This window comes from Melanaphis sacchari, unplaced genomic scaffold (genome assembly GCF_002803265.2).
Source record: "Melanaphis sacchari strain LSU unplaced genomic scaffold, SCAv2.0 Contig4_pilon_pilon, whole genome shotgun sequence".
Lineage (NCBI taxonomy): Eukaryota > Metazoa > Arthropoda > Insecta > Hemiptera > Aphididae > Melanaphis > Melanaphis sacchari.
The window spans coordinates 8,197,056-8,222,923 of NW_020271335.1; the positions used below are offsets into that span (position 1 = coordinate 8,197,056).

Below are 25,868 nucleotides of genomic sequence, written 5' to 3' on the forward strand. Positions count from 1 at the left end.
CGGCTTTTTTATTGTTATTATTTATAATATTTCTCGTCGTCGTCGTCGTCGTCTGTGCGCATCACAGATACCGAGTTTTTTAAAGACAATAATAATAATAGTAATAATATTAGTAATAATAATAAAAAAAAAAAAAAACCATGACTTCCGGAGTGGCGGACGACGATCCGCTGCAGTCGCAGCGCTCTCCTTTGGCCACCGACGCGTGCAGCCAAAAGAAAATAAACGAAAACAATCGTCGGGTGAGTTGAATGGTTCAAAATATGGAAATTATAAAAATAATTATGAACACGTCGTGTTAAATACATTTCATAAATAAACCGTTATGTCACAGTGATGGGTTATATCACTTATATCGGTTGTTGTGTATAAAAAAAAAAAAATACGGTTTTTTTTCTACTTGGGAGACGATAAAGTTGTTTAGAATAATATTGAATTTTAAATATTTTTAAGACTTATAAATTGGTCATAGTAGTTAAGTATTAAAAAAAAAAAATAAATGTATTCTCAAGACGACGAATGCGAATATGCGATAAATATTATGCGATTTTACTACAATTAACTGCGAATCTGTCAATATAATTAATATTATGAGATATTCGAATAATAGCCAATAATAGCAATATTAATAAAAGTAATAATACCTAGCTACTAATAATTTTAATTGGTTACAACAACAATAATAATTATTATAGTCAATCGTAATTATTACTTTAGTATAAAGAAAATTGTTTTTCAAAACACATTTTTTTTTTATTATTAAATTATGTTTCAATTAAAATTACATCACTATTTTATTTCATGACTTTTTTATTTTAATTTTTTTATATTTATACGATATGTTTTACTATGTGGTTATAAACTATAAACGCCTTTTTTTTTTTACAATAATTGATATAATATTTTCAATGGTAGGCAATGAATTATATAAATTTGAATTAAATCTAATACTCAAAGGATCTATGTCATACCTTATACAATATTTAAATAATGAAACGGTCTCAAATTCAAAGAAAAACTTAAAAAGTCACTGTATTTTATATTAATTTATTGCATAAAAATAAAGTAATATCTACATTATTAATATTTTTTTAAAATTAATGTGTGGATTTTATATTTATGTTAATGTAAAAAATCACAATTTAAAATTATGTAAAATGTAAATACTTAATAGTTTATTAACATATTATTTGAAATTAAAAATATTTACTGAATTTAATTTTAATTAATATTAAATTTAATAACATGACTTATCAAATTATTTGAGGGTGACTAGGTTATTTGGGTGAAATAAGTAAATGTAAATAAATATTAAATCACTACTGTTATAAGAAATATAAGTTTTGATTTTCATATTTTATTTTTTGTAACGTAAAAATTAGATAGGTATAGGCAGCTTCTTATACATACGTGCCATTCGTTTTGTGGTTACAGTACACTTGTATATCGCAATCAACACTTAGAATTGAATTTTATTTATGCATATTAAGAAATAACAAACATATTTTTACTCTTTTTTCTTAACCGAATGATACAGGGTTCAATATGTCTTTTATCAAATTCTAAATATAACCATTCAAAATAGCCATTGATTAAATGAAAATAAACTTATAGTAACTATTTATTTTTTAGAGCAACAAACCAATAATGGAAAAGAAAAGAAGAGCAAGAATAAATAACTGTTTAAACGAATTAAAGACTTTGATCTTAGATGCGACTAAAAAAGATGTAAGTATAAATAAGAAAAAAATATGTATGTATATATATTAAATTGTTAATTGTATTTTATTTTATAGCCAGCTAGACATTCGAAATTGGAAAAAGCAGATATATTGGAAATGACTGTAAAACACTTGGAATCTATGCAAAGGCATAATGTAGCTTTAACTGCTGCCACAGAGTCTACAGTAGCCAATAAATTCAAAGCCGGATTTACAGAGTGTACAAATGAAGTAAACCGATTCCCTGGGCTTGAACCCCATGTTCGTAAACGTCTCATGCAGCACTTGAATACATACTTCAATAAAGAAAGTAGTAATAACAATCCCAAAATTCTCCCTACACCTCCAGAAAAATCAAATCTACAACTACACCTGGACTCTAACCAGAACGCTATATTATTGGGTACCACTGGTTCAGCTTGTGGAGTTCAATTAGTTCCTACAAGACTTTCCAATGGTGATATTGCTCTAGTTTTGCCTTCTAGATCTACTGAAACATCACCACCACCGCCCCTTTCTATGATTGCACCAACACCACCATCCACTCAATCTGATTCATCTGATACTGAGTCGCCTATGCCTGATAGACCTTTATCGTGCTATTCAATGGGTAGCACTGATAGTACAGATACATACAGTCAACCAGAACTTCCCCTTGCATTGGTTACCAAACACAGACGAGACGACGAACAGTCAGATCTAGAACAGCCCTGGCGACCGTGGTAGTAATAATTTATTTTCTGGTTTAACAGGATACTCTCATTAATTAAGTGTTTTTATTTTTAAATTCAAAATGTGTATGCATATTATTTGTATTCATTTACTTACATTGAAATATTTCTTTGTGCCATACATTCGAAATCGTGGAAATTGTTTATTAGAAGTAAAAGGCTGGTAGCGCATAACTATTTCATAAAACAGCTAACATTTATATTTTTGTTTTTACATCATAATTTGAAAAATCCAGTAAACAATTAATATTATTTTGTTAGGATTAAATTTAACGCTAAATTGTATAACAGTTGGTACCTCTATTTAGCAAGTTATTAAAACAAAACAGGGTTCGTGCAAATATTATATTAATATAAATTCAAGATCAAATATTAAAATTGCCGGGCATTAGTGCAACATATATTATCAATGTTAACGGTTAATTCTTATCCAATTATCGTACATGATTAATACATATTATAATAATTATATTTTTATTTTTTATGTTCAATTTTCTTTACATACCTACCTTGTACCTATAGTTACATGTGATTTATTTATCAATTATATTAAATGTTCATTCAACTTGTATTTATTTATATCATCTTATACATAGATTAAATAATTAGCTTAAAATTTTAATAATAAGAATGTAATATATTTATAAAAGTGTAAAGATTTTAAGTTAAATTACTTAAAATGCATAATCTATTTGTTTTTGTTAAATTATGTATGATTGTAATATCGTATTATGTATTATAAATCATAAATTTAAAAAAGTACCTATTCAACAATAATTGCATTGTCTTCCATTTGATTGTAACTTAATGGGCTTACCTGTTTTTTACATGTTACTTTATTTTAATATTGTGTTATTCAATTATATGAAATATATTGTAAGTATTTACTTGATGTTTAAGTAATACAATTATGTTATTAAATGAGAAAAACGTGCACATTTTTTCATTCTGATTATTAAGATGAAATATTAACACCCGTCATCCATTATCAATACATATAAAGGGCGCCAAATGCTTTAATAAATAAAATAAACCATTTATTCAAGTATAATAAACTAAGGTACGTTTAACATTATACCATTGTAACTATACTATAGTATGACAATATTTAATTAATAATTTTGAATGTCATGTTATGGATATTTACTATGTTTTACTAAATTTTAGTTAGTTTAATTAAATTTAATAATGTATATTAAATTGATAATAATGGAAAGCATTGCGTCGTAATTGACAACTTAATTATAACGAACCCAACAAACTTTTTTTTAAAGTGTTCCAATACTGATTTATAATGATCCTATAGACTGCTAAAGTCTATAGTTTTTACCTTGCAAACGATATTGACATACAGCCCTCCGTTAATTAATTAATATTCATTCAAACGGTAGGTACATAACAAGTGATTGTAAATTCGGCTCGAATAGATCCATTTAGTATATCACCTAGAAGACACCACAAAGAGGCGATTCTTAGTTCTTACTATCCTCTAAAAATTATTATGTTTTAATTTTATTTTCATATTATTATTTATAGTATGGAGTTCGTTATATAAATGTGAAATTGTAGTATAATAATTTAAATAAAATCTATATTTTAAGTAAAAAGCCATGAGTTTATCGTATTCTATCACCAATATTTCTTTATTTTTATATTTTTTAAATGTTATTTCTAAAAATTCCTTTTTTAAGTTTTTGAATTTTAAAATTTAAATGATGCATTTAGCATGTTTATTTTAATGCATATTTCTGTTTGTACTTCTTTTAATTTTGAAAAATAACAGAATATATAATTAGGATGAATTGAATTAAAATTTTAATTAAAATTCGCATGAAATAATTGGCATGTATTGTTGTTAATACGTTTCAACTGATGCACTGACCAACACATCAGGTAAAATTATAGCACTTCATCTATGTATGTATTAAATATTTATTGAATAAATAACCTACGAATTTAGTAACTCGATTATCATCCGGTTTTAATTCCATTAGGTTTAAAGTAAAAAAGTCTAAAACAATTTTCGGTTCTAAAAACACTAATCCATAACAATTAATCAACTATACGTATGCTTATTTCCGAATTTTATGTTTTGTAATTTATATTTAATCCATTTTGTTGTAAGTACATACCTACCTTCTTTTTTTCCTATTTAATTGACAGCAGAGAAGGCTCTGTTTGAAATATATACTACTCCTCTACTGCCATCATGTATTGATAAATACAATTTATATATACACTAATACACACAATATATAACATACAAATAACTAAAAAGTTACATCTCAAGCCAACCTATGTTCCCATTCTACTATTTACCCGAGGAGTGTTCAGTCATTTGGGGAGGCAACTCTTAAATTGCCTCTTACTTCAACCTTGACTAGCCTCTCTGCATAGTATGCCATCAACCATATCATAAACGAACTACTACATGGCACGCTTGAAGATTGTTGTATATACCTACACCTGCAAGCTAGTATTATGTGGAATTGGAATCCATATTTTTTAATGTTTGGCCAAACAAAATTACAAGCCCGATAGTTGGCTTTTTCAAAATTACTAATACATAGCCCTACATTTTTCACAAATATGTTTTAAAAATGAAATATATATATATCTATAGTTTTTCCGGCTAATAAACAAAAAATAAAAGCGGTATGTAATGACCGAGTTTATATGATCATATATTGTAAACATTTATTTAATAAACTTGGCATAGTATAAGATAGTTCCGTCAACGTATATTTTGATGTGCAAAGCATTCTTAAATTTTTATTGCAGCTAAAAATGATTATTGTTTTTTGTCCATCATTTCATTAATTAATAAAAATGTATATTTATATTTGTAACTATTCCATACTTTCTAATACCTCATGTACTTGATTGATTGATTTTGGTAGAACAGGAATTGACTTTCTTCTCGCGTTGTACATATTTATCTTAGTATATTGAATATCACTTACTTGTAAGTTGTAGATGTTGCGCATCAGGTACATTATTTACTGCACTACAAAAAATTTTATTTGACCTGGTGCAGGTATTTCACCACTTATAGGTTCGTGGTCATGATCGCCATTTTTATCTATAATATTATTACTTATTCCAAACTTTTTTTAATACACTTTCATATTTGCAGTTTATACATCGCCACTTTATTTCATCTAAAGCTAACGTACGATTTACTTTAGAATATTTAAAATTTTCCAAACTAACTGTAGGTGTTCCACGTTGTTTAAACACTAATGAAACATTGTTTCAAAATTCCAATACAAAAATCAAATCATTTGTCTCAATATTTAAATATATTTTACTTTCGTTAATAACGAATTGGTTACCATTAGATATAGTACGTTATTTATTATTTTCAGATTAAATTATGCCCCGTTTGTTATATATTATCGAGTTTACAGCAAAAAAAAATAATTTTGGAATCAGTTTATATTTGCTCTACAAAACAATACATATTTAAGTCTTATGTCCGATTCGTCCAAATGAACTACGCTCCTATATAATATAATATGATTTTAAAGAATTCGTCTGTATTGTTATGTTCTGATAACTATAAAATGTATATCAATACGTTATTTATATGCATAGCGTAGTACTGTCAATAAGGTATAACCAGTCTTATAAAGTACTTGAGTTGTCGAGCAAAGTATTCAAATACCTTTAGATTTTAAGTGGCGTGATGATAAATCATCGTGTAAAAATAATTATTCCGAATAGTTTGTCAGTCTATATAATACATTATATACAATGATATTTCACTTAAATATTTTAATGATATTATTCTTCTTCTATAGCTCTATCTCTTCACTCGACTATATGGAGAAGAGGGGACCACCCTTGTCCTACATCTACATATAGTACTTAGTTTCCCACCTTTAATTGACTCTCACCTACTATTTTTATTTTCTAGTTATTAATAATTTATTTTACAATACGTGCGGTTAATTTAACTATATTTACAAAAAATAAAAACAACAACTATCAAGTATTATATTATATAATTACAATAAATTAAAAATTTTATTAACTTATACAAAGTTTATAAATCAACATTTACCGATATGGTAACGCCCCATCATAGAATAATCACATGAATGAGTTCATTGTACATATAAACCAACTTAATATAAATAGTTTGAAAATTTCGTTGTATAGTAAGTAATTATTAATCTATAATAGGTATGTATCTAATTCTAAAAAGTTGAAATTTTGTAAATACTTATAATATTTTTAATATAATTATAATAATAACCATAAAACATATTTTCTTTTAATTACTTACTTAATCAAAACACTTCAACGCTATAAACCCTTCAGTTAAATAATTTTCATAATAACTGAGCTATATGCGAAATTAATCACCATGAAAAATATTTGTAGGTAAATGATTATTGTAACAAATGTGGTTTGTATAAGTTACTAAAACAGAATTATTAACCTAGCAACACAAATTTTAATGTAAAATTAATAATTATATTGAAATTATTAATTAATACCCACAAAATAATAATTATAATAATATTGCTATGAAAAAAAAAAAATGCATTATTATAATATTATAAAACCAGTGAACTAGTCCTTGTATCCAATTTTACATCTGAATCCTTCGATTATACATTCACAACCGTTTACTATTTGCAGATAATATGACAACATGGTATGAACGTACGATACTGTTTTGAGTTTTCCCAGTCATTCGGCTTACACCGGACACGCCAGACAGTTTAGTTACAAGAAATTGTCGTAAGTCTTCGTAAAGACGTTAACATGATTTCCTCTCGCTTTATGTTATTAATCATTTTTGTTTACGCCAAAGACACGATTGTTCGATCGAAACCATATGCAAAACCTAAGTCATCGTTCGGTAAGTTTTATTTATTTGAAAAAAATTATAGCTATCTATTGTTAATATTACTGAAGATTTCCTCGTTCATATTAAAATTCCTTTAATAGTTTTACAATTATTGGATAGTACTGATGTTCTATAGTCTTTTTGGCATCAATAAATAACTGAGTTACACCTTACCTCTCTTTTACTTATTATCTATAAGCAATCAATACAAGTGTGTTATTTTAAATATTTATTATAATTTTCAACTAGTCATTCATATTACATATTAAATATATATTTACATGTATATATATGTATATGTGTGAAACATGGATATTATGTAAATATGTAGATTCTCCATTTTTATATTAATACAATAGCTATACAATGCCATAACATAATATTTACTTAAATGGTTAAAAATAAGTTTAAAAAATACATATACATGTGTATATTATTACAGTAGATAATTCTATAATATTATTATATTATACACACGCAGGAATTCAAATTCCGATTTTATCACATCGTTATAGACAAATCTAAACTTATCTTTATTTACCTACATATTTATTTATTTATTTATTTATTTTTTTTTTATTCTTTGCTGGTATTGCAAATTACATAATTACATTTTCTTCACTGTTCTTAAATTTGTAGAATTTTTTAAAGAATACAGCCATACGATATATTATTATAAGTATATAATATTTTGCTATAAATATTTTTGTAAGGAAAATGTACAAATGTTTTCTATAAAAACTCTCCTGCGCCATTTCAGTTAAGGGAGAACAAACTTGTTCTTATTATTTCTTAAATGTCAACTTTTAAAATATTTTGTTCAAAATTAAAAATTTAGTTTAAGAAACATAACTCTTGTGAGGTCTTTTAAGAGATTTTTAGAGCACACACTTATTTTAATTTAAGAGGAAATATTTAATATTTTAGTGTGTTTACACGCATGTGATAATGTTTTATTTTATCGTTCAATGACGTTATATTATCTGTTTTACTATATATATTTGAATCTCAAGAATTATCATATTCATATCGAGTTCCATTCATATTTAAGTTCAATATATTACATTGTACACATTTCACATTAATATATCGTTTAAAAATTCAAAAATACAGTAGTATAGATTATTATTTTGCTATAAATAAAATTAAATATTTATTTATTTTTGAAATTATAAATATTATGTACGATGTGTCTATGCACTATGCATGCTTATTAAATTAATTATTTTTATAATAAGCTATCGTGATTGAATGTCACATTTTCATTTATATTAAATTAATAATAATACCACTTAGTTTTCACACTGTTGATAAGTTCTATATGGCATGATGTAATATGGTATTTTATATCTAATCGTTTTTTGTCTGGGTTTTAGATAAATCATAAACTATTTTCAGTTTTAATTTATAACTTAAAAGTATCACATTACAATTTTTAGATAATTTATGAATTGTTCACATATTTATTAAAAGGACTAAGTCGTACTCTGAACGTGTGTTGTCTCCCATCTTACTAACGCATAATACACCAAAATTAACGTTCAACAATCTTAATGCTATGTCGTTAGCTTAATTGACTGAGAGAATTAACCTATTACATACTTAAAAGTAAGAATATCATCTATGTATTCTCATGAGCATTTATCATTTGCCAATATTTAAATTGTTAAGCAAGATGTGAGTATTAAAGTAAGTAAACTATTATATTTTAAAAATTCCTGTAAGAAAAAACAGATAATATTTTCACCTTTAAGTTTGATAATAAGTCAATTCACTCTATATTATTAAACCGAATGACACAAAATTGGAACTACAGAACACACATTTTCTATGGTGCACATTCGTAAGATAGAGTCATTATAATTATTAAACATAATAGTTTTACTATTTATATAAAATGGTAATTTTAATTTTTACTCATCTAAATACGTTTTAGATATTCATAACTTGTTCCCTGAAATTTGTAAAAATGAATCTCTAAAAACAATAATAAATAATATTATTCACTTCATCAAATTTCGGAAAATTATAAAAATTTTAATAAATATAAAATAGTATAGTATTGAATTCGGTAATATTGGTATTAATATTAAAAGTATTTATACAAATAAAATCTAAAAAAAAAATCTTTTTAATTTCAGGAAATAAAAATTTTTAGTGAATAGTACAATTGTTAATATTACTGAAAATTTAAGTATTTAACTATACAATATATTAAATAGTGTACACTGAAGTTCTTTGAACTCGAAACATACCTATAGTGATTAGTGGGTTCCCCTTAATTCCATTTCCCGTGTGATTATCACATTTTGACAGCAGCAAGGTCGTCAAAATCGGTAGTCATTTACATTTCTTGATACGGTTCTATAATATCGCCTATGATTTTGCACCCATGACTGCATTAGGGGTCAATCGTTACATATCGATTGGCATAAGATTACGACATAGCCATATAGGTAGGTAGCTACCCACATCGGCATTGATGGGCGTTTCGCATCAATTGGTTCTATTTGATTTTCCAGATGATTATTTTGCGGACAAGGGACGACCTTTACAACAGACACGAGAATACGGTAAGTATAAATACTCCAAAAGACCACTTTATAACTATTAAAAATTTTAATGATCCTAGTCATGATTATCTTATAAATTACAATATTATGTCAGTAACTATACAAGCATATAAATTAAAAATATTTTTATGAATTAATACCTATACTGCTGCAGGCCACAGGGACATTATTCAATAAGTCATAAGTTATATACTTAGACGTTAGACAATTAGACTACACTTACACAGTTATGCTTTTACAGCTGTGTTTCGCTGTAAATATAATGTTACGTTTATTAACACATCAATTATATAAACGTCTACTAAGGATCATAATTTCAAACATACAATGTTTATGCAGTAAAACGTATGTCTTTAATCAAATAAAAGACTAGAACTGGTCTAGTCGTTTGTATGTTTATAGAAGCTCATATAAATATAATAAAATATTATTATTATTATTATTTAAGTATGTATTATATTATGTTATATTTAAATTAATTTTATACATTTCGTTTAAAAATAATATTATAATAATATAACCCATACACTTCTTACGGCCATCCCTATGCAACTTAAACTCAATGAAAATTAATGATACAGCATATTATTGCATGTACATTTTTAATTTTGTTTTTTAAATCGTTTCATAAAATTTGTCTATTTAAAAACAGAAACGATGCTCTTTGAAGATATCTATATAAGAGAGGTACTTACTAAGTATAGGGTATTCATATGTGGAACTACGCGATGGGACAACTGGGCCTTGGCCTTGATGAATCGCGTCCTGTATTAATGTATATAATACGAGTATATATATAATAATAAATGGACATAATAACATGTAATATTTTATAAAAAATAATAATGCACAATAATATCATATATAATATAAAATAATGTATTTGAAAATCAAAAAAACTATTCAAAATAAATATTATGATTTATTTCTTAGTACAACAATAATCAATTATAATTTAGCTGAAATTATTATCAGATGATTCAGAAATATCTAAAATTCTGAATATAGTATTTATTTTTATTTTGTTATCGCTTTTACTCAACTTAAATGGTCTTGGTTATAATGGTACAAGTACCAAGGTATACATGTTAAAACCAAGCTTTGTACCTCTATATGATACAGGGACGTCTAGCAATTTGATGTTTCCATATATGTTATGAATAGACCATGGAATAAAATATTAACATCGATAAAGCAATCAAATTTTTTTTTTTTAAATGATTCCATATGATCGTCGTTTAGTTTTATAAATATTTTTTGATCGTTTTAAAATATTTCTCTTTACTTCAATAATATTAAAATGTATTCATTATATAACTCTATAAAAATTATATTTCATTATTCGAATTTTAGTAATTTTTAAACTTAAACGATTTTTAAGTATAGAAATATAGAATACTATAAAAATATAACAACTTGTAAGTAATATGTTGAATCAAAGAAGTTTGATTTCTGACTTAAAACAGAGAAAATTATTAAATTGTAAGTACTCATATGTTATATGTATATATTATTAATTTTATTTTGAAACAAAACAATCATATAGATACTTAACACAAATGCATAAAAGTGTATGCAAATACACAAATAAGTTTAAAAAAAAAAAAAATATTAAGAATTTTTACCCCCTCTTGCCCACAATTTATAAGTACGTGTGTAAATTGATCAGGAAAAGTGGCCCAATCTAGTAAAAATCTCTGGTTTAGCCTATAAGGTTATTAATGAATATCACATCACATCATATCATATCACAATTCACAATACACAAATAATATAAGTAATAGGTATACAATATGTACACATATTAAGTTTTATTGTAGTATCTATTAGTAAAAAATAAATTTTATATCACTTAAATTCACTAATATGTATAAAGGTATACTGGTATACTCGTACATATTATATTCCTTCAATGATTAATAATTATTTTACTCAATTCGTAACACATTTATAACCTATGTAGATGCAAACTTTTGGATGAACCGAGGCATGTCCGACCTGGGGCGTCGGCTCAAACACCTAGAGAACCCGATCGTCGGTCGGGCAAAGAACATAGTGTTTTTCTTAGGCGACGGTATGTCTATAGCAACGGTGACCGCGGCCAGAGTACACATGGAACAGTTATCCGGCAAAGCGTTCCCTGACGGCAATGCTTCGTTGACGTTTGAAAACTTTCCGTACACTGGATTGGTCAGGGTATGGTATAATATTATATATTATATTATGTACTATGTGTATTATTATTCGTTCGTTTACGCTCGAACCCCCGAGGGAATAAAAAGGTGTGAATATAGTGGTAGCACAAATGTTGAGGACACGAGTCATTGGCATTAAAGGCGATATTATGATTATATACGTAAAACATGCGGGAGAAGAGTCTTTTTTGGACACGAAATCAAGCCTAAAACTACAAGTCTTTGACCTTAATTACATGAAAATTTCTGGATACCAAACTATGTTTCATCATAACGCTGTATTCTATTGAGTTCATAGTGTCGATAGCTAATAAAGCTAAATAAAAATAATAAGACCCTGCGATCGTATACATCTATGCCGAATGTACCTACTAACGATTAACTTATTCGTGGATTTAGTCGACATCCAACAAACAAATATATAATATTAACAATATAGAATGCCGAAATCATTTAATATACATTTCACTTGTACGATATAGATTATGTGTCATACCTGTTGTGATGGACTTCCATCTGAAGATTTTTAACATAATATATTTTACATGTGTACATTTCTGTTTTTCCATAAATCCATGTGTGTGTGTATGTATGTGTGTAAATACAGACATATTGTGTCGACAAACAAGTAGCCGATTCGGCATGCTCGTCGACTGCTTACATGACCGGTGTCAAGGCGAACTCTGGCACGTTAGGCGTATCGGGCGCCGTCAGAGAAAACGATTGCAAAGCGTCGTTAGATTCCAAAAACCAAGTCGATTCGATATTGCGATGGGCTCAGATGGCTGGCAAGTCAACTGGGATCGTCACTACTACGAGGTGAGTAAATCTGTTGTCTATGTTCTATGTAAGAACTCGTGCTATATCTCATTATGTACATGCATGCGTAAGACGTAAAAGTATTAAGTATACATATAATTGGATTCTATGAGCAGAATCGAAAAACGTTTAACAATAAAGCCACATCAAATTAATTTAGTTAGTTTATCTAAGAACATTTACTCTGAGGCTTAACTGTTTAGAGTTTTATAAAATATTTGTAATGTAAAAATTTAAGTACTTTTTTAAGGACATTAAGTTTTATATCAATTTAATAGCGCATACTAATGTAAAAATGTTTAGGCCCAGTGAACTACAAGTATATAACATATGACTATAGTAATACCAATAGAAACTATGTTATTATAAATCTATTAATAGTTGTGATATACATATATAACATAATACGTAATTGTCAATAAATCATGATGGTAAAAAGTTTAGATACATTTTCATAAATCAATAAATATTTTTTTAAATGTTAACTGTATAAGTCGTGTAGATTATAGTTTTTTTACTAATAAAATAATATTTGAGCTCATTAAGTTATAACAAACGTTTTTGAAGCAAATAAAAATACATTTTAATTTAATTATTCATTAATATTTTTTTTTTACATTCTCCTTATTTAATTGCATTTCTTTTTGCTAGTGCAAGACTCAGTCCAGTTTCAAGATGACTAAATTTTAAAATAAAGGTGGAATGAACATTTTTTTGACTATAGAACCAGGTATAAGACCACCCACCAGACGAAAAATACAATTATTACTATAATTATGCGGTCTACTCTGTTATTAGTACTATTATAAGCAATATAAGGTTATTACACGTGTTATTATTATTATTATTATTATTATTATTATTATTATATTACCTTTATTATATTATATATTAGCGGTCCATTAATGAGATAATATTATATAAACTCTTTATTATTGACCCATTCAAGATACATCTATATAAATGTTTATTATTTAATAATACTCCAACAATACAACATAATAATGAATGGGTTTATATTATAGTGCGTATATACACGCTCCACGACCCCCACGTGTACTATATAATACTTATATCGAATATAATTATTACCAGAAGCTATCTGATTTTGCAATTTCTGGATTTTATTTAATTAGCTTACTTTTTTTAAGTCGGAGAAGCGAAAAAAACAAATTTAAACCTGATACAGGTACATTATACATTAAATTGCTATTTAAGTATAATATTATACCTACTAAAAATACCATATTTTGTTAGATAACAGTAAGTTAGAAATTATAGATATGACCGTTTTTTCAATATTACTTAAAAATTTAAAGAAAACACTACCCAAAGACTTTGTCAGTAGTCTGATGAGTAACTTAATACGGTTTATATATTATAAACATCCGCTATTTACTGTTAAACCCTAAGGCAGCATATTTAGTAATCCACCAAACATGGTAATCCCCATTTTTCCTTTAGTAAAATTATGATATTTATAATTTTTAAGTATCTAATATATTTTATGAGGACTTTACTTTTAAATATTTACTTAAATTTTACAAATATACAATTTATAAGCATTCTGTGTACTTACTGACTTTTTTCAAATTAGAATTTTCCCTTTTCCATGCAAAAATGTTAATGAAATAATTTATTTTAAAAAACTTTATGATTCTAAATCTTAATTCAAACTTGTAGTTACCTACTGAATTAATAAAAATTGGTTGACATTTAAAAATAAGTTTATATTGCCGCAGGACGCTTCTTAAATTATATTAGTAATTTAAACATCTAAAAATGTGATCTTTATAGTGTATACGTAGAAGTACTTAACATTTAAAAAAATCTAAATTTAAGTAAATCAATTACTAAAAAAAAAAATGGAGATGAACACGCTTATACGGTGAATCACTCTGTGTATATATACATTTATGCATGATTGTTTGATAATTTTTTCCGGATGGACGATATAAAGACTTAATGATAATTATTTTGGTTTAGATTTAGTACCCTTCATTCACGATATCTATTGTTTTGTCGTCTTTAGAGTAACGCACGCGTCGCCGGCTGGCGGTTACGCTCATTCAGCGAACAGAGGTTGGGAAAGTAGCGCACCTGACGATTGTTTGGATATTGCTCAACAGTTGATCACTCAATCTCCCGGAATTGAGTTAGATGTACAAAGACAAAACGATTTTTTAGTCGGAATGAGGATTTTCCGATATTTTCAGTTATAATAATGTCTGAAACAATTTTTAGGTAATCTTGGGTGGAGGTCGACAAGAATTCTTACCGACAAATATGAACGGTAATCGAGAGGATGGCCGAGACTTGATCGCCGAGTGGAAAATGCACATGATGAAGAACCACCGAATGTACGAATATGTGAAAAACAAAACGGAACTGTCGGATGTGAATCTAAAAAACGTGGATAAACTGTTGGGTGACTAATAAATATATATAGTACATGCATACATAATATATATATTGTACGTTTATTACACATTAAATGTTAACTCAATAGTAACACATTCATTATTTTTACAAAATTTAGGATGCATAAAATTTTAAAATTGACTATTACATACTTTTATTTTTTTTCAATCTCATTTTCTCCTTGTTTATTTTTAAAACAACAATTTAAAAGATGTAGACTGCACTATATAAATATCGATATGCATATTTTATCATTTGAATTACACTGTTACCAATTCAACATGAATTATTGTAATTGAATAATAATAATTTAAGGTCTATTCTCCATGAGCCATATGTCTTACACGGGCACCAAAGAAATTGAAAGAGACGAGCCATCACTTAGCGAAATGACTATGGCGGCTATCGAAGTATTGCGGAAGAACAAAAACGGATACGTATTGTTCGTAGAGGGTGGCAGAATCGATCACGCACATCATCAGAATTTGGTAAGCACATTCGAAATTTCACGCGTGTAAAGTAGATATGTTTGTCCAAAACACACAGTATTTATAACGTCTAACCTAACCTGTCTTAGCTTATTATAAATTACTATAACGCTATATTAGCCGACTCTGGTCGGTTTTATTTTGCAAAAGTGAAACGCAAGATAAAATAGAATAATAATAAAAATAAGATCGTAAATAATCACAATTCGCAAGAATTAAATTTTAAAAGCTGTACGTTGATTGACGCTTTTTTTCATGTTGTTAGTAAAATATAGGTAAGTACTAACCACTAGGTACGTAAACACGTTTAAGTGTGCCTATATGGTTATACCCAAGAACAAACAACATATAATTTTTATAACATTATTTTTTTTATGAAAACAAAATCATATATTTATATCCAACCATGATAACTATTTTGTTTCCGTAGATAACTTATGTAGGGTGACCATACGTCCTGTTTTATATAGAATTATCCTTTATTTCAGCTTTATGTCCTGTTGTATTGATAATTTTTCTTTCAGGACGCTCTTTATCTTGTATTTTAAAGTCTATCCCGTATTAAACACGTTTTTTGACTTGCCCACTATTCATTTTTAACTTTTTAAATTAAAATAAATCATTTTTCACGATATTTTTGTTTGACATTATTGAATAAAATATAAGAATCTATACTTTTCAGTAGTATTTTAGATTCTTATTTTTACCATAATTATTGCTGAATCACATAGTTGTTGATGACATAAACCGTACGTATAATATAGTATTATATTTACCAACAAGCGCGACCGATCGCAGCTTCTTCTTTATAAAATGTTTATTATTATTATATTATTATTTTTTTATTTATAAATAAATATTTTATTAATTTAATTTAGATTTATTGATGATAAAATATGATATAATAACTTATAAGTTATAGCAATCTATAATGCTACTACTCAAAACCCAGCCCATGTACAACATTTTCTTACCCCTACTTCACACCCCTAGAAAAATTTTTTAGCACTGTCTCATGCACAGGCGTCATCTTATCGACAATCACACATATTTTGAAATGTTTGTATTACATTAGTCTCGTTACTACAATCTACATTTTTTTTTTTTTAAGTAAGATACCTACATGAATAAAATAAATTTTAAAAAGTATTAATTTAAATTAAATTATATTATTTTATGTTTTTCAAAATAATGTTTTTGTGTGCTTAAATTTTAATCTTTAATAATTTAAAAACATTATAATTATTATTTTTATCCTATTTTTAAATATGGTCCCCCTAAACTAATGGCAACCCTATATATTAAATGATTATTTTATCAAAAAACACTCATATAAAATAATAAGTGTTGTTTGTTAAAATAATCACTCTGTATAAAAAAAAATATTAAATTTTATTGAGCTGAAACGAAATTTACGAGTGAGCCAACATTTAGGAGTAAAATTCTGGGATACAAAATAGCCTATAACCTTCGAAAGATTTCCTACCAGAAACACAGAAAATAATACTTTCAAAATTAGACAGATAGATTTTAATATTACCCTGTATAAAACAATGCATTATTTCAGCTTTATACGTTATACATTGTACGAAGAAGTTTTATTTGTATACATGTATCACGTTAAACTATTCATTGTTTTTATTATCTCTGTCGATCTGTGTATTTGCTCAAACTTCTAAAATAAAAAAGAATACTAGGTATCTGAGTAGTTTGAAACAAAAATACAACACTATCTAAACGGTGTACCTACTATTAGGCACACATGGCATTAAGCGAGACGATTGCTTTTTCTCGGGCTGTGGATGTAGCCGACACTGTCACCGACCCAAAAGACACTTTGGTAGTGGTTACATCAGACCATTCGCACACGATGACTATAAATGGATATCCATCCAGGGTTGACAAGATCGTTGAGCGGGTGGAACGTGGCGACGAAAGTTATTCGATTTTGAGTTACGCCAACGGGCCGTCAGCCAAGTTCCACAAATACCAAAAACAGCCGTCCAAATACGGTAAGTGAAAATTTAATGTCGACGCAATCCGCAGCCGATATAATATATGCATAAGTGCCCCGCGCTTTTTATCCAATACGAATAACAGACATGTTTTTTTTCTCTTGCCACTCAACATATTCAAACTATGTAGGTAATAAATTCGATCTATACCCATCGTTGGTACCATTGTCCCTGGAAACACACGGCGGTGAAGACGTGGCCGTGTGGGCTCGAGGACCGTGGGCTCATCTGTTTGTCGGGAGCTTCGAACAGAACGTACTGCCTCTTATCATGTCATACGCGTCGTGCATAGGTCCCAGCAGAGGAAAGTGCTCAGATAGATGATAATGTATCCCTATGAATTATTATAAGCGATATTCTGCATTTTACAATAGGTATTAATATAAGCATGATTTTGTACATTACCGTTACCCGTTACTGTGATGTTTTTTTTAATTTTTGTACATATTTGTGCTCATTTTAAGCTGATAATTATCATTAAAATATTACTTTATAGCTTAACGTAATGTATTATTTATTTGTATTGACCTTTTTATCAATGATAATAAAAAATTAGATAGGGAACTACTTACAAAATTTAATTATTACTAATAATAATGCAATACAGTAGACGCCGCTTATAAGACTCACGAATATAAGGTTCAGTCGCTTATTAGACTCAAAATCGTCTGGAACGGTCCGGACGTATCCAAATACATAAAAAAAAAAATCGGTTTTAAGACTCAACACTTCGGTTATAAGACTCAAATTTCGTAAAATAAATAGTAGAAAATAAACTTTTTTGGTTATAATTTAGAAATAAATTGGTTTTGAAAAATGAAATAATATTCATGTTGATTATTTCTAGTTTCTGTTGGTACCTTATATATAACATATAATAATTTTTATCGCAGATAAAAGTTCACATTTATCGCAACGATAATTATAACGATTATAATTTTAGTTTTTTTTTATCGGGATTATTAAATTTATTCAATAATAAAGTATGTAATATGTAATATGTGTTAATGTATTAAAATCAAAGCAAAATATGTAGTAAAATAAAATTTATAAATACGTAATTAATTTTTTTTTTCCACTTTGCCTATAAGATTCATTCGGTTCTAAAACTCACTTTGTGCTGGTCCCAAAGTGAGTTTTATAAGCGGCGTCTACTGTTTAACTGTTTACAAAAATTAGCACAAGTTACATATTTATATTTATTAGGGTGTGAGGTTAGGTTAATCAAAATTATAATGAATCAAATAATGAAAAAATTAATTTTAAGTATTTTTAGTGCATTAAAATCCACGCCTTAATAATTTATTATATACTATGAATTAGTAAGCTATCTAAGAAAATAATTTCAAAAATAAATATACCACTTTAACTACAAATAATAAATTTATATTTATTAATATAAATTTGAATTAAATATAATTTCCATCTAAATATTAAAAATTATACATTAAAATAATTAAGTGCTTTAATTTTGCTACTGATTGAGAAATATATAAATGGATATAATGTGAACCCGTAGATAATATATATTTATAGCCATTATATAATACTTAAGATTGATTACTCAGAATCATCACCTAAATACTTTTTAAACCATAGAGCAGTGTTTATTGAACTATCCATATCTGCGGAAACAGTACTTAATGGATGGCAATCATTGTACATCAATACTCTACAATAAAAAAAAAAATTATGATAAACTAGAGCTAAATACAATTTTAACTAAACAGTAGAAAGTACTACTGTACTTATACTAGAATAAAATATTTACCTTGCTGTAACACCGTGCTTCTTAAGAAGATGATAATATGCCAGACCTTGAGAAGAGGGAACGCGTAAGTCTTTTTCACCAAGCAATAAAAGTGTAGGAGCTTGAACTTTGTGAGCATTTTTACATGGCGAACAATCTGCTAATTTCATTAAAATTTCTTTGGAATTTGCCAAACTATCTACTTCAGAGAAATTATAGCCAGCTTCAGTAATATCCCTGCAAAAATGTAATAATAAATAATTGCTTTCTTTTTTAAAAGTTAGAAGTGTGTAGCAAATGAAATTGTAAAAATGCCAGTTGATAAAAAATATTCTTACCAATCTGGTATATCAGAAGTAATAAAAAGTGACAGTAAATCAATACAAGGATTTCTCGTTGATACAGCTTTAAATATATTCTAAAATAAAACAAGCAACATGCTATAAATAACATACCAATCAGGAATATCTGTTGTGCCAAACATAGTTATAAGGTCTGTAACAGGATTCAGAGCACACACTGCTTTAAACGCAGACTGAAATAATATTATTTAAATATAAAATTATAACTGAAAGATATTTTCTTTGAACAAGAAATGTCAAATTAAATATTAATTGTTTCATGAGTATACAATATAAATATACAACTACTAAATATGTTGGTAGAAATATATACTCACTGGATACTGTCCACTTAAGTGAGTAACCAAAAAACCACCATGTGAACCACCAAATAACACCAATTTTCTATTTGACCATGAAGGATTAGATTGCACTGCATTATAGACATCTTTAACATCAGCATCACCTATGTTACCAAGTAATGATTCAACATAATCTTTACCGAGTCCTATTGATCCTCTGTAATTTATAAATAATACAGCAAAACCTAGAAACATTAATAAGCAGTTACTATAAACAAAAAAAAAAAAAAATTTAATTAAAATATTATTTAAATTTTTTATTACCTATTTGAATGAAGAATGCAGCATCAGCTATAAACGAGTCTAAAGACCCTGAATGAGGACCACCGTGAGGCCATACAATCAAAGGACAATTACTATTTTTTGGTCCATAGTAAATTGTAGTAGGTTTATCTATGAATTAAAGTAAATAATTATTTCAAATCTCTATAATTTATTTAGTTATTTAAGCCTTACTATGCAAAGTATAACCATGTTCAACAACAAAGTTGTCACTATTAGGTAGACTACGAGATGGTGAAATTTCATGAATAGAAATATTAGTATAGTCATACCCTTCAAGTGTAGAAGGTATTTTGATAGCAAATAATTGTCCAGGTTTATTAAGAGATGATTTATAACAAATTAAAACATCATTGCTAACATCTAATACACTAGCACATTCATGAAATGGTTTTGTAATTGGAAGATAATGGATATCTTTTGATTCTGGAATATTATTAAAATTTAGAATCTCAAAAATATTTTTATAATTTATAGATTGACTAATAAGTCAGTTAAACTATTACCAGTGTCAATAGCAAATGTATGTATCGAACCACCTTGAGGAGTGCTTAGCACAATAGTTTTATCATCATTCAGCCAACTTCTCCTTGGTATTGCTTGATTATACAAGCCATAGAATGACAGTTGTTCATTGTTGACTAGAAGTGTTTTATTGTCAAAGTCAACAACCGTAGTAATCTAAATATATAATAAATAATTGTATTTTTTCATAATATTAAACACAAGTTTTATAGAATTGGAAAATAAAATGTAAACAAAATAACCTCTTTTGTAGACCAATTACAACACATCAATTTAAAACATGAATGATGTGGACCATCTGCTAAGCGTTCTAACCATATAAGCTTTGTGCCACTCATATTAAATTTGGGACTTTTCACAGACAATTGATTTGAATTGGAACTCAATACATCTGAAATATTAAATAATGTAAAATAACAAGTAATAACTATAACAATTTTGAAAAAACCTATTTAGAGAGTTCTAAATGATTAACTTAGTGAAAAAATAAATGTATACTGTCATACCAACTACTACTTATAATAAATCTTCAATTATTTTCCATTATCTATAAAACCTTATAGTTATTAAGTAACATGACTAAATATATGTCAGCTATTGATTTATTTACATAAGTAAAGCAATCAAACTTTTTTAATATTTAAAATGAGATATTTTAGACATGAAGTATAAAATAAAACATAATTAAATAAATAACAATAACATTCATCAGTGCAGTATAAGTAAATAATTATACATTAAAATGATCATTTTTTTTTTCAAATATAAATAATATAAACTTACTATATTCGCCACTTAATGTAAGAGAAAATACATGACTAGGACGATTAGTACAGTAAATTAGACCCAATTTACGAGGTGTGATTGTATATCCAACTGCCACAACTCCTTTTCCATCAGGTGTCCATGTTGCAGTTGCAGGATTAACATCATTTGGAATATTTGGAAGAACATTAATACTATCTGTTTTTATATCACACACAACCAACACCGGAGTAATTTTTCCAACCAACTGTTCACCCCAATCTTGGCTCCAATCATATTCTTTACCCTACACATTTATCATTAAAATTAGATTTAAACATCTTAGACAGTTGTACAATTGTTGTCAGGTAGGTATACCGGCACAGTGTCATTGTTAACACCTTCTTTATCAGCAGATGCTTTAGATTTTTGTTTATAAAACGGTTCAGACTTGGGGACTTTTTTTTCAGCGATATAAACAATTTTTGTTTCATCGGGAGACCACTCTAAAGTTCCAAATTCAGCTAAAAAATAATAATCATGATACATAAAAAAACATTAAATTTAACCTATAATAATAAATTACCATCAGCATAAATTTTTCCATGCACATCTAAAGCGCTCAAATCATAATTTTTCACCAGAGAACAATCAGACCATACCTCTAAGTACTGTTGTTTGATTCCCTTTTCAGATTCCACTTCTCTGACCACACAAAAATACTTGTTTGATTTTGAGTGTGCACTTATCAACCTAAATGCATATAATTTATTTTATTTTTTAATTTTCTATTTTTTCATATATTTATGTATATTGTTACTATGATTTATGTGCAATTTATACTCGTTTGTTATATCAGTTGGTGGTGATGTTGAGGTATAAGTCTTAAAATCTGAAAAAACTGATTGCCTGAACCTAGTTTGTGCTTGTCTTTCCAAAACCCTTTGAACCCAAACAGACTGAACACTAACAGAAGTTTTTGAGCAATCAAGTATTCTAGCAGATAGTAATGCTGGAAATTGAGTTGCTATACGATACGCTGCTACAATTTTATCTAACTAAAATGTTACAAAATTAACAATGAAATTAATAACATTGACTTTTCGTAATATTTTAATTTCTTACTTGAGACATTTTTAAAAATATATTTCTATTTATTCGTAATAATTGAATAGTTCACTGATCAATAAATAAATCCGAATAAACTTCTAAGCGCTAACTACGCACAACCTCGACAGACGAGAATCGAATAGTTCAAACTTACGAAAATACGAAGTTTAAAGTTTTGAATTTTGAATTTTTGAGCACACAGCACAGTAAACAACCGTCAAAGTATCAACCGCAGTTTAAAATTTGAGGAGTTTGAACAATGAATACAAGCAAGTAATATGATAAGTATGGTTTTAACTTTTTAAGTGTTTGAACCAATGTTATAATTTGTAGATAAGAAGATGATTACAGAATGATTAGAGTTGCAATGAAACCATAGACCTTATATAATAGATAAGGTACTTTATAATTTATATAGATAAACCTTTATAAGGTGCCTTTATACTATTTTTTTATAATAGAATTTTACATCATGAGATACTCATAGAAAAGGTAGACTTTTAATAAGGAAGCAAAAACAGTGCTTTTATCACACATCCGCCATATTGCTGGTTAGAAAAAAAAACCACAGACTTTTATAGGTATTTTTTTTATAACGCAACGCATGGATATTAATTATATTTATATTTTAATAAAATTAATTATCAATTTTGTATATTATACTTACATACTGACTTTTATACTTCCTCTGTACAGACAAATCACAAAATTATTATTTTTTCCTTGTTATTACTGTTATTGGATAAAAAACAAAAAACTACAATATACATTATTTTTTTTTTTTTTAATTATAATTACATAATTTTTTTCTAATATTTGACAAACTTAGATGTTTACTTTAATAAAACGTATAACAACAATGAAATTATTAATATAATTAGTGCTGAATGCTGATGTTTAAAAATAATTTATGTAGTGAATAAACGCTTTTTACTAACATTACAAATCGTTTTTAAATTACTAGAGTGATGTAAACGTATTTTTATGTATTATTTTGAAATTAAGGTTACTAAATTTAATTTGTGGTTTTCTAAAAACATTATCATTTAAACAATTCAATTTTTTTTAAATATTACCAAAAATCAAAATACACAAATTTTACAACTAGAGTAATTTTGTTTTGCGTAAGTCTGATGTATTTAATTTACTAAGACTTAAAGTTAATTGAACTAAGGTATTTTCTATAAATTTAATTATTTGAATTATATTTAAAGAACTTTCAATTAATCCACCTCTATTTTTGTCATCAACTAATATAAAGTGAGAATATTTATGGTTATAATTATGTTCAGAGAATGTTTCCAACATGCTGTTAACACAAGTTTGACAATCAATTTTTTTAAATAACTCCATAGGTAAACATTTAACAATAAAACCTTATATATAATATAAAATTTTGTCTTTATAATATCATCTAATTTATTATTTAAACTAGGAAATAAATCTAATATTTCTTTTATTCCTTCTAAGTTTTTAGTTTTTCTTTTTGCTCAATGAATTTTAAACTCACTTTCCGAATTTATGTTGTCCATTGTTTTACAATTAGCAGCATAATGAAGATTTTAAGGAGTTTTTCAACGGTATTTGTTTCATTAGCAATGTTTAATACAAGGGCATTAGGATTTTTTATGATTTCCAAAACATTGTCTGACTTTTGAAAAAAAAATTTCTAGATGATCTTGTGAAAATTGTTATGTTAAGATGTAATTATACTTTATACTGATTACTATTAAAAAGATGATTTACTAAACTGCACATAGGCTTAACTGCTATCGCAAACCCTATTATGGAATTTAATATATATCTACACATACATCTTGAAAATATTTTATATAATTATAGTTTTTTATTTTTATTAATTATTATTATTAATATTAGTGTAGGTATAACTTGCATTCATTTTTGTTATTGCTATTATTATCTATATTTTTTTTACCATCTCCGTCCAACACCACTAATATAAACTCCATATTTTAGGTAAAAATGTATAACAATGTATTAAATCAAAAATTTTGTATTATGTAAAAATTTTAAAATTTATTTTTAAACATTGCGCCAACATCAGCAACATTTGCTGTCTACGTATACAGACGTATAGTGTGATATAGCCACGGAAACACCATCTGTTCGTTTATAGTCAGAACTATAGTGATAAATTGATTGGTTTATGTACTCTGGACTCTGATATTCAACATGATTTAAAATATTATTTTTATTAAATTATATACAGAATGATTCACCAAACAGTAAGCTTATCTCCATGTTTTTCCTTTAATGTTTAATTTATTCAAATTCTTATTAATGGAATTTTAAAGATAGGTACTCAAATACCATGTATTCAATTTATTGATATTTTAGGACTTTGAGTACTACTGAATGAGTAATAAGTAATAACTGTCTTGTGGCGATAAAAAATTTTGTTTTTAATATTTAAGCCCCATTTTTATTGTAAATTATACAGTGGATAATTTTATTAAACATTTAATATTATTAGGTACCTCGTTTAAAATTCGAACGAGTGTATGTATAATTCAGTTATTGAAATGTACTAAGCATAATAGTACTTAAAAATGGTTTTACAAACATTTAAAATAGATATAATAGGTAGGTAGGTATATTGAATCTTTTATCATTTAAAAAAATTATAAATGTCAATAGATTATTATTAATTATTCACATTTAAAATATCACCAAATTCCCCACATGATCATATCCTTCAAACGCATAATAATAGACCTACTATTCTTAGTGCACTAATTTAAAAAACTTAAAAACTGCTCGTCCAAATTTCGAATTTGATACGTCAACATATTTAGAGAAATTATTAGCTAAATAATTTAGTGATTTACACTAGAAAATAAGAATTTTCATTTAAAATGTAGAATTTAGTATCTCCAGAGGACTCAATTATTATTATAAACATGTCCTAA

The 25,868-nt window shown here is 26.8% G+C and overlaps 3 protein-coding genes and 1 pseudogene across 6 annotated transcripts; 2 read left to right on the forward strand and 2 right to left on the reverse strand.

Annotated features, from left to right (window-relative positions):
• Nucleotides 1–6: 6 nt before the first annotated feature.
• On the forward strand, nucleotides 7–3,029 carry LOC112598854 (protein hairy). The gene is made up of 3 exons (XM_025345495.1): nucleotides 7–242; nucleotides 1,633–1,728; nucleotides 1,797–3,029. The coding sequence occupies exons 1-3, from the start codon at nucleotides 141–143 to the stop codon at nucleotides 2,445–2,447; spliced, it is 849 nt and encodes a 282-aa protein (XP_025201280.1). The 5' UTR covers nucleotides 7–140; the 3' UTR covers nucleotides 2,448–3,029.
• A 4,084-nt stretch (nucleotides 3,030–7,113) lies between these two features.
• On the forward strand, nucleotides 7,114–18,287 carry LOC112599039 (membrane-bound alkaline phosphatase-like). 3 transcript variants are annotated; one of them, XM_025345743.1, is made up of 9 exons: nucleotides 7,114–7,325; nucleotides 9,836–9,886; nucleotides 11,850–12,082; nucleotides 12,689–12,900; nucleotides 14,933–15,062; nucleotides 15,145–15,328; nucleotides 15,637–15,809; nucleotides 17,566–17,821; nucleotides 17,955–18,287. In XM_025345743.1, the coding sequence occupies exons 1-9, from the start codon at nucleotides 7,229–7,231 to the stop codon at nucleotides 18,146–18,148; spliced, it is 1,530 nt and encodes a 509-aa protein (XP_025201528.1). In that variant the 5' UTR covers nucleotides 7,114–7,228; the 3' UTR covers nucleotides 18,149–18,287. The 3 variants fall into 3 exon arrangements, with proteins under 3 accessions (XP_025201528.1, XP_025201530.1, XP_025201529.1); XM_025345745.1 differs by lacking the exon at nucleotides 7,114–7,325 and adding an exon at nucleotides 8,763–9,002; XM_025345744.1 differs by lacking the exon at nucleotides 7,114–7,325 and adding an exon at nucleotides 9,594–9,769.
• Nucleotides 18,288–19,250: 963 nt separating this feature from the next.
• LOC112599127 (acylamino-acid-releasing enzyme-like) lies at nucleotides 19,251–23,228 on the reverse strand. Of its 2 annotated transcripts, none has more exons than XM_025345886.1 (13): nucleotides 22,954–23,228; nucleotides 22,672–22,886; nucleotides 22,415–22,581; nucleotides 22,207–22,352; nucleotides 21,868–22,135; nucleotides 21,327–21,475; nucleotides 21,066–21,240; nucleotides 20,734–20,985; nucleotides 20,542–20,670; nucleotides 20,254–20,462; nucleotides 19,913–19,992; nucleotides 19,596–19,811; nucleotides 19,251–19,496 (listed from the first exon to the last, which is right to left on the reverse strand). In XM_025345886.1, exons 1-13 carry the CDS (start codon nucleotides 22,960–22,962, stop codon nucleotides 19,385–19,387), a joined length of 2,127 nt encoding a protein of 708 aa, XP_025201671.1. In that variant the 5' UTR covers nucleotides 22,963–23,228; the 3' UTR covers nucleotides 19,251–19,384. The 2 variants fall into 2 exon arrangements, with proteins under 2 accessions (XP_025201671.1, XP_025201670.1); XM_025345885.1 differs by lacking the exon at nucleotides 19,913–19,992 and adding an exon at nucleotides 20,030–20,109.
• Nucleotides 23,229–24,042: 814 nt separating this feature from the next.
• LOC112599215 lies at nucleotides 24,043–24,750 on the reverse strand (annotated as a pseudogene).
• Between the last annotated feature and the right edge of the window lie 1,118 nt (nucleotides 24,751–25,868).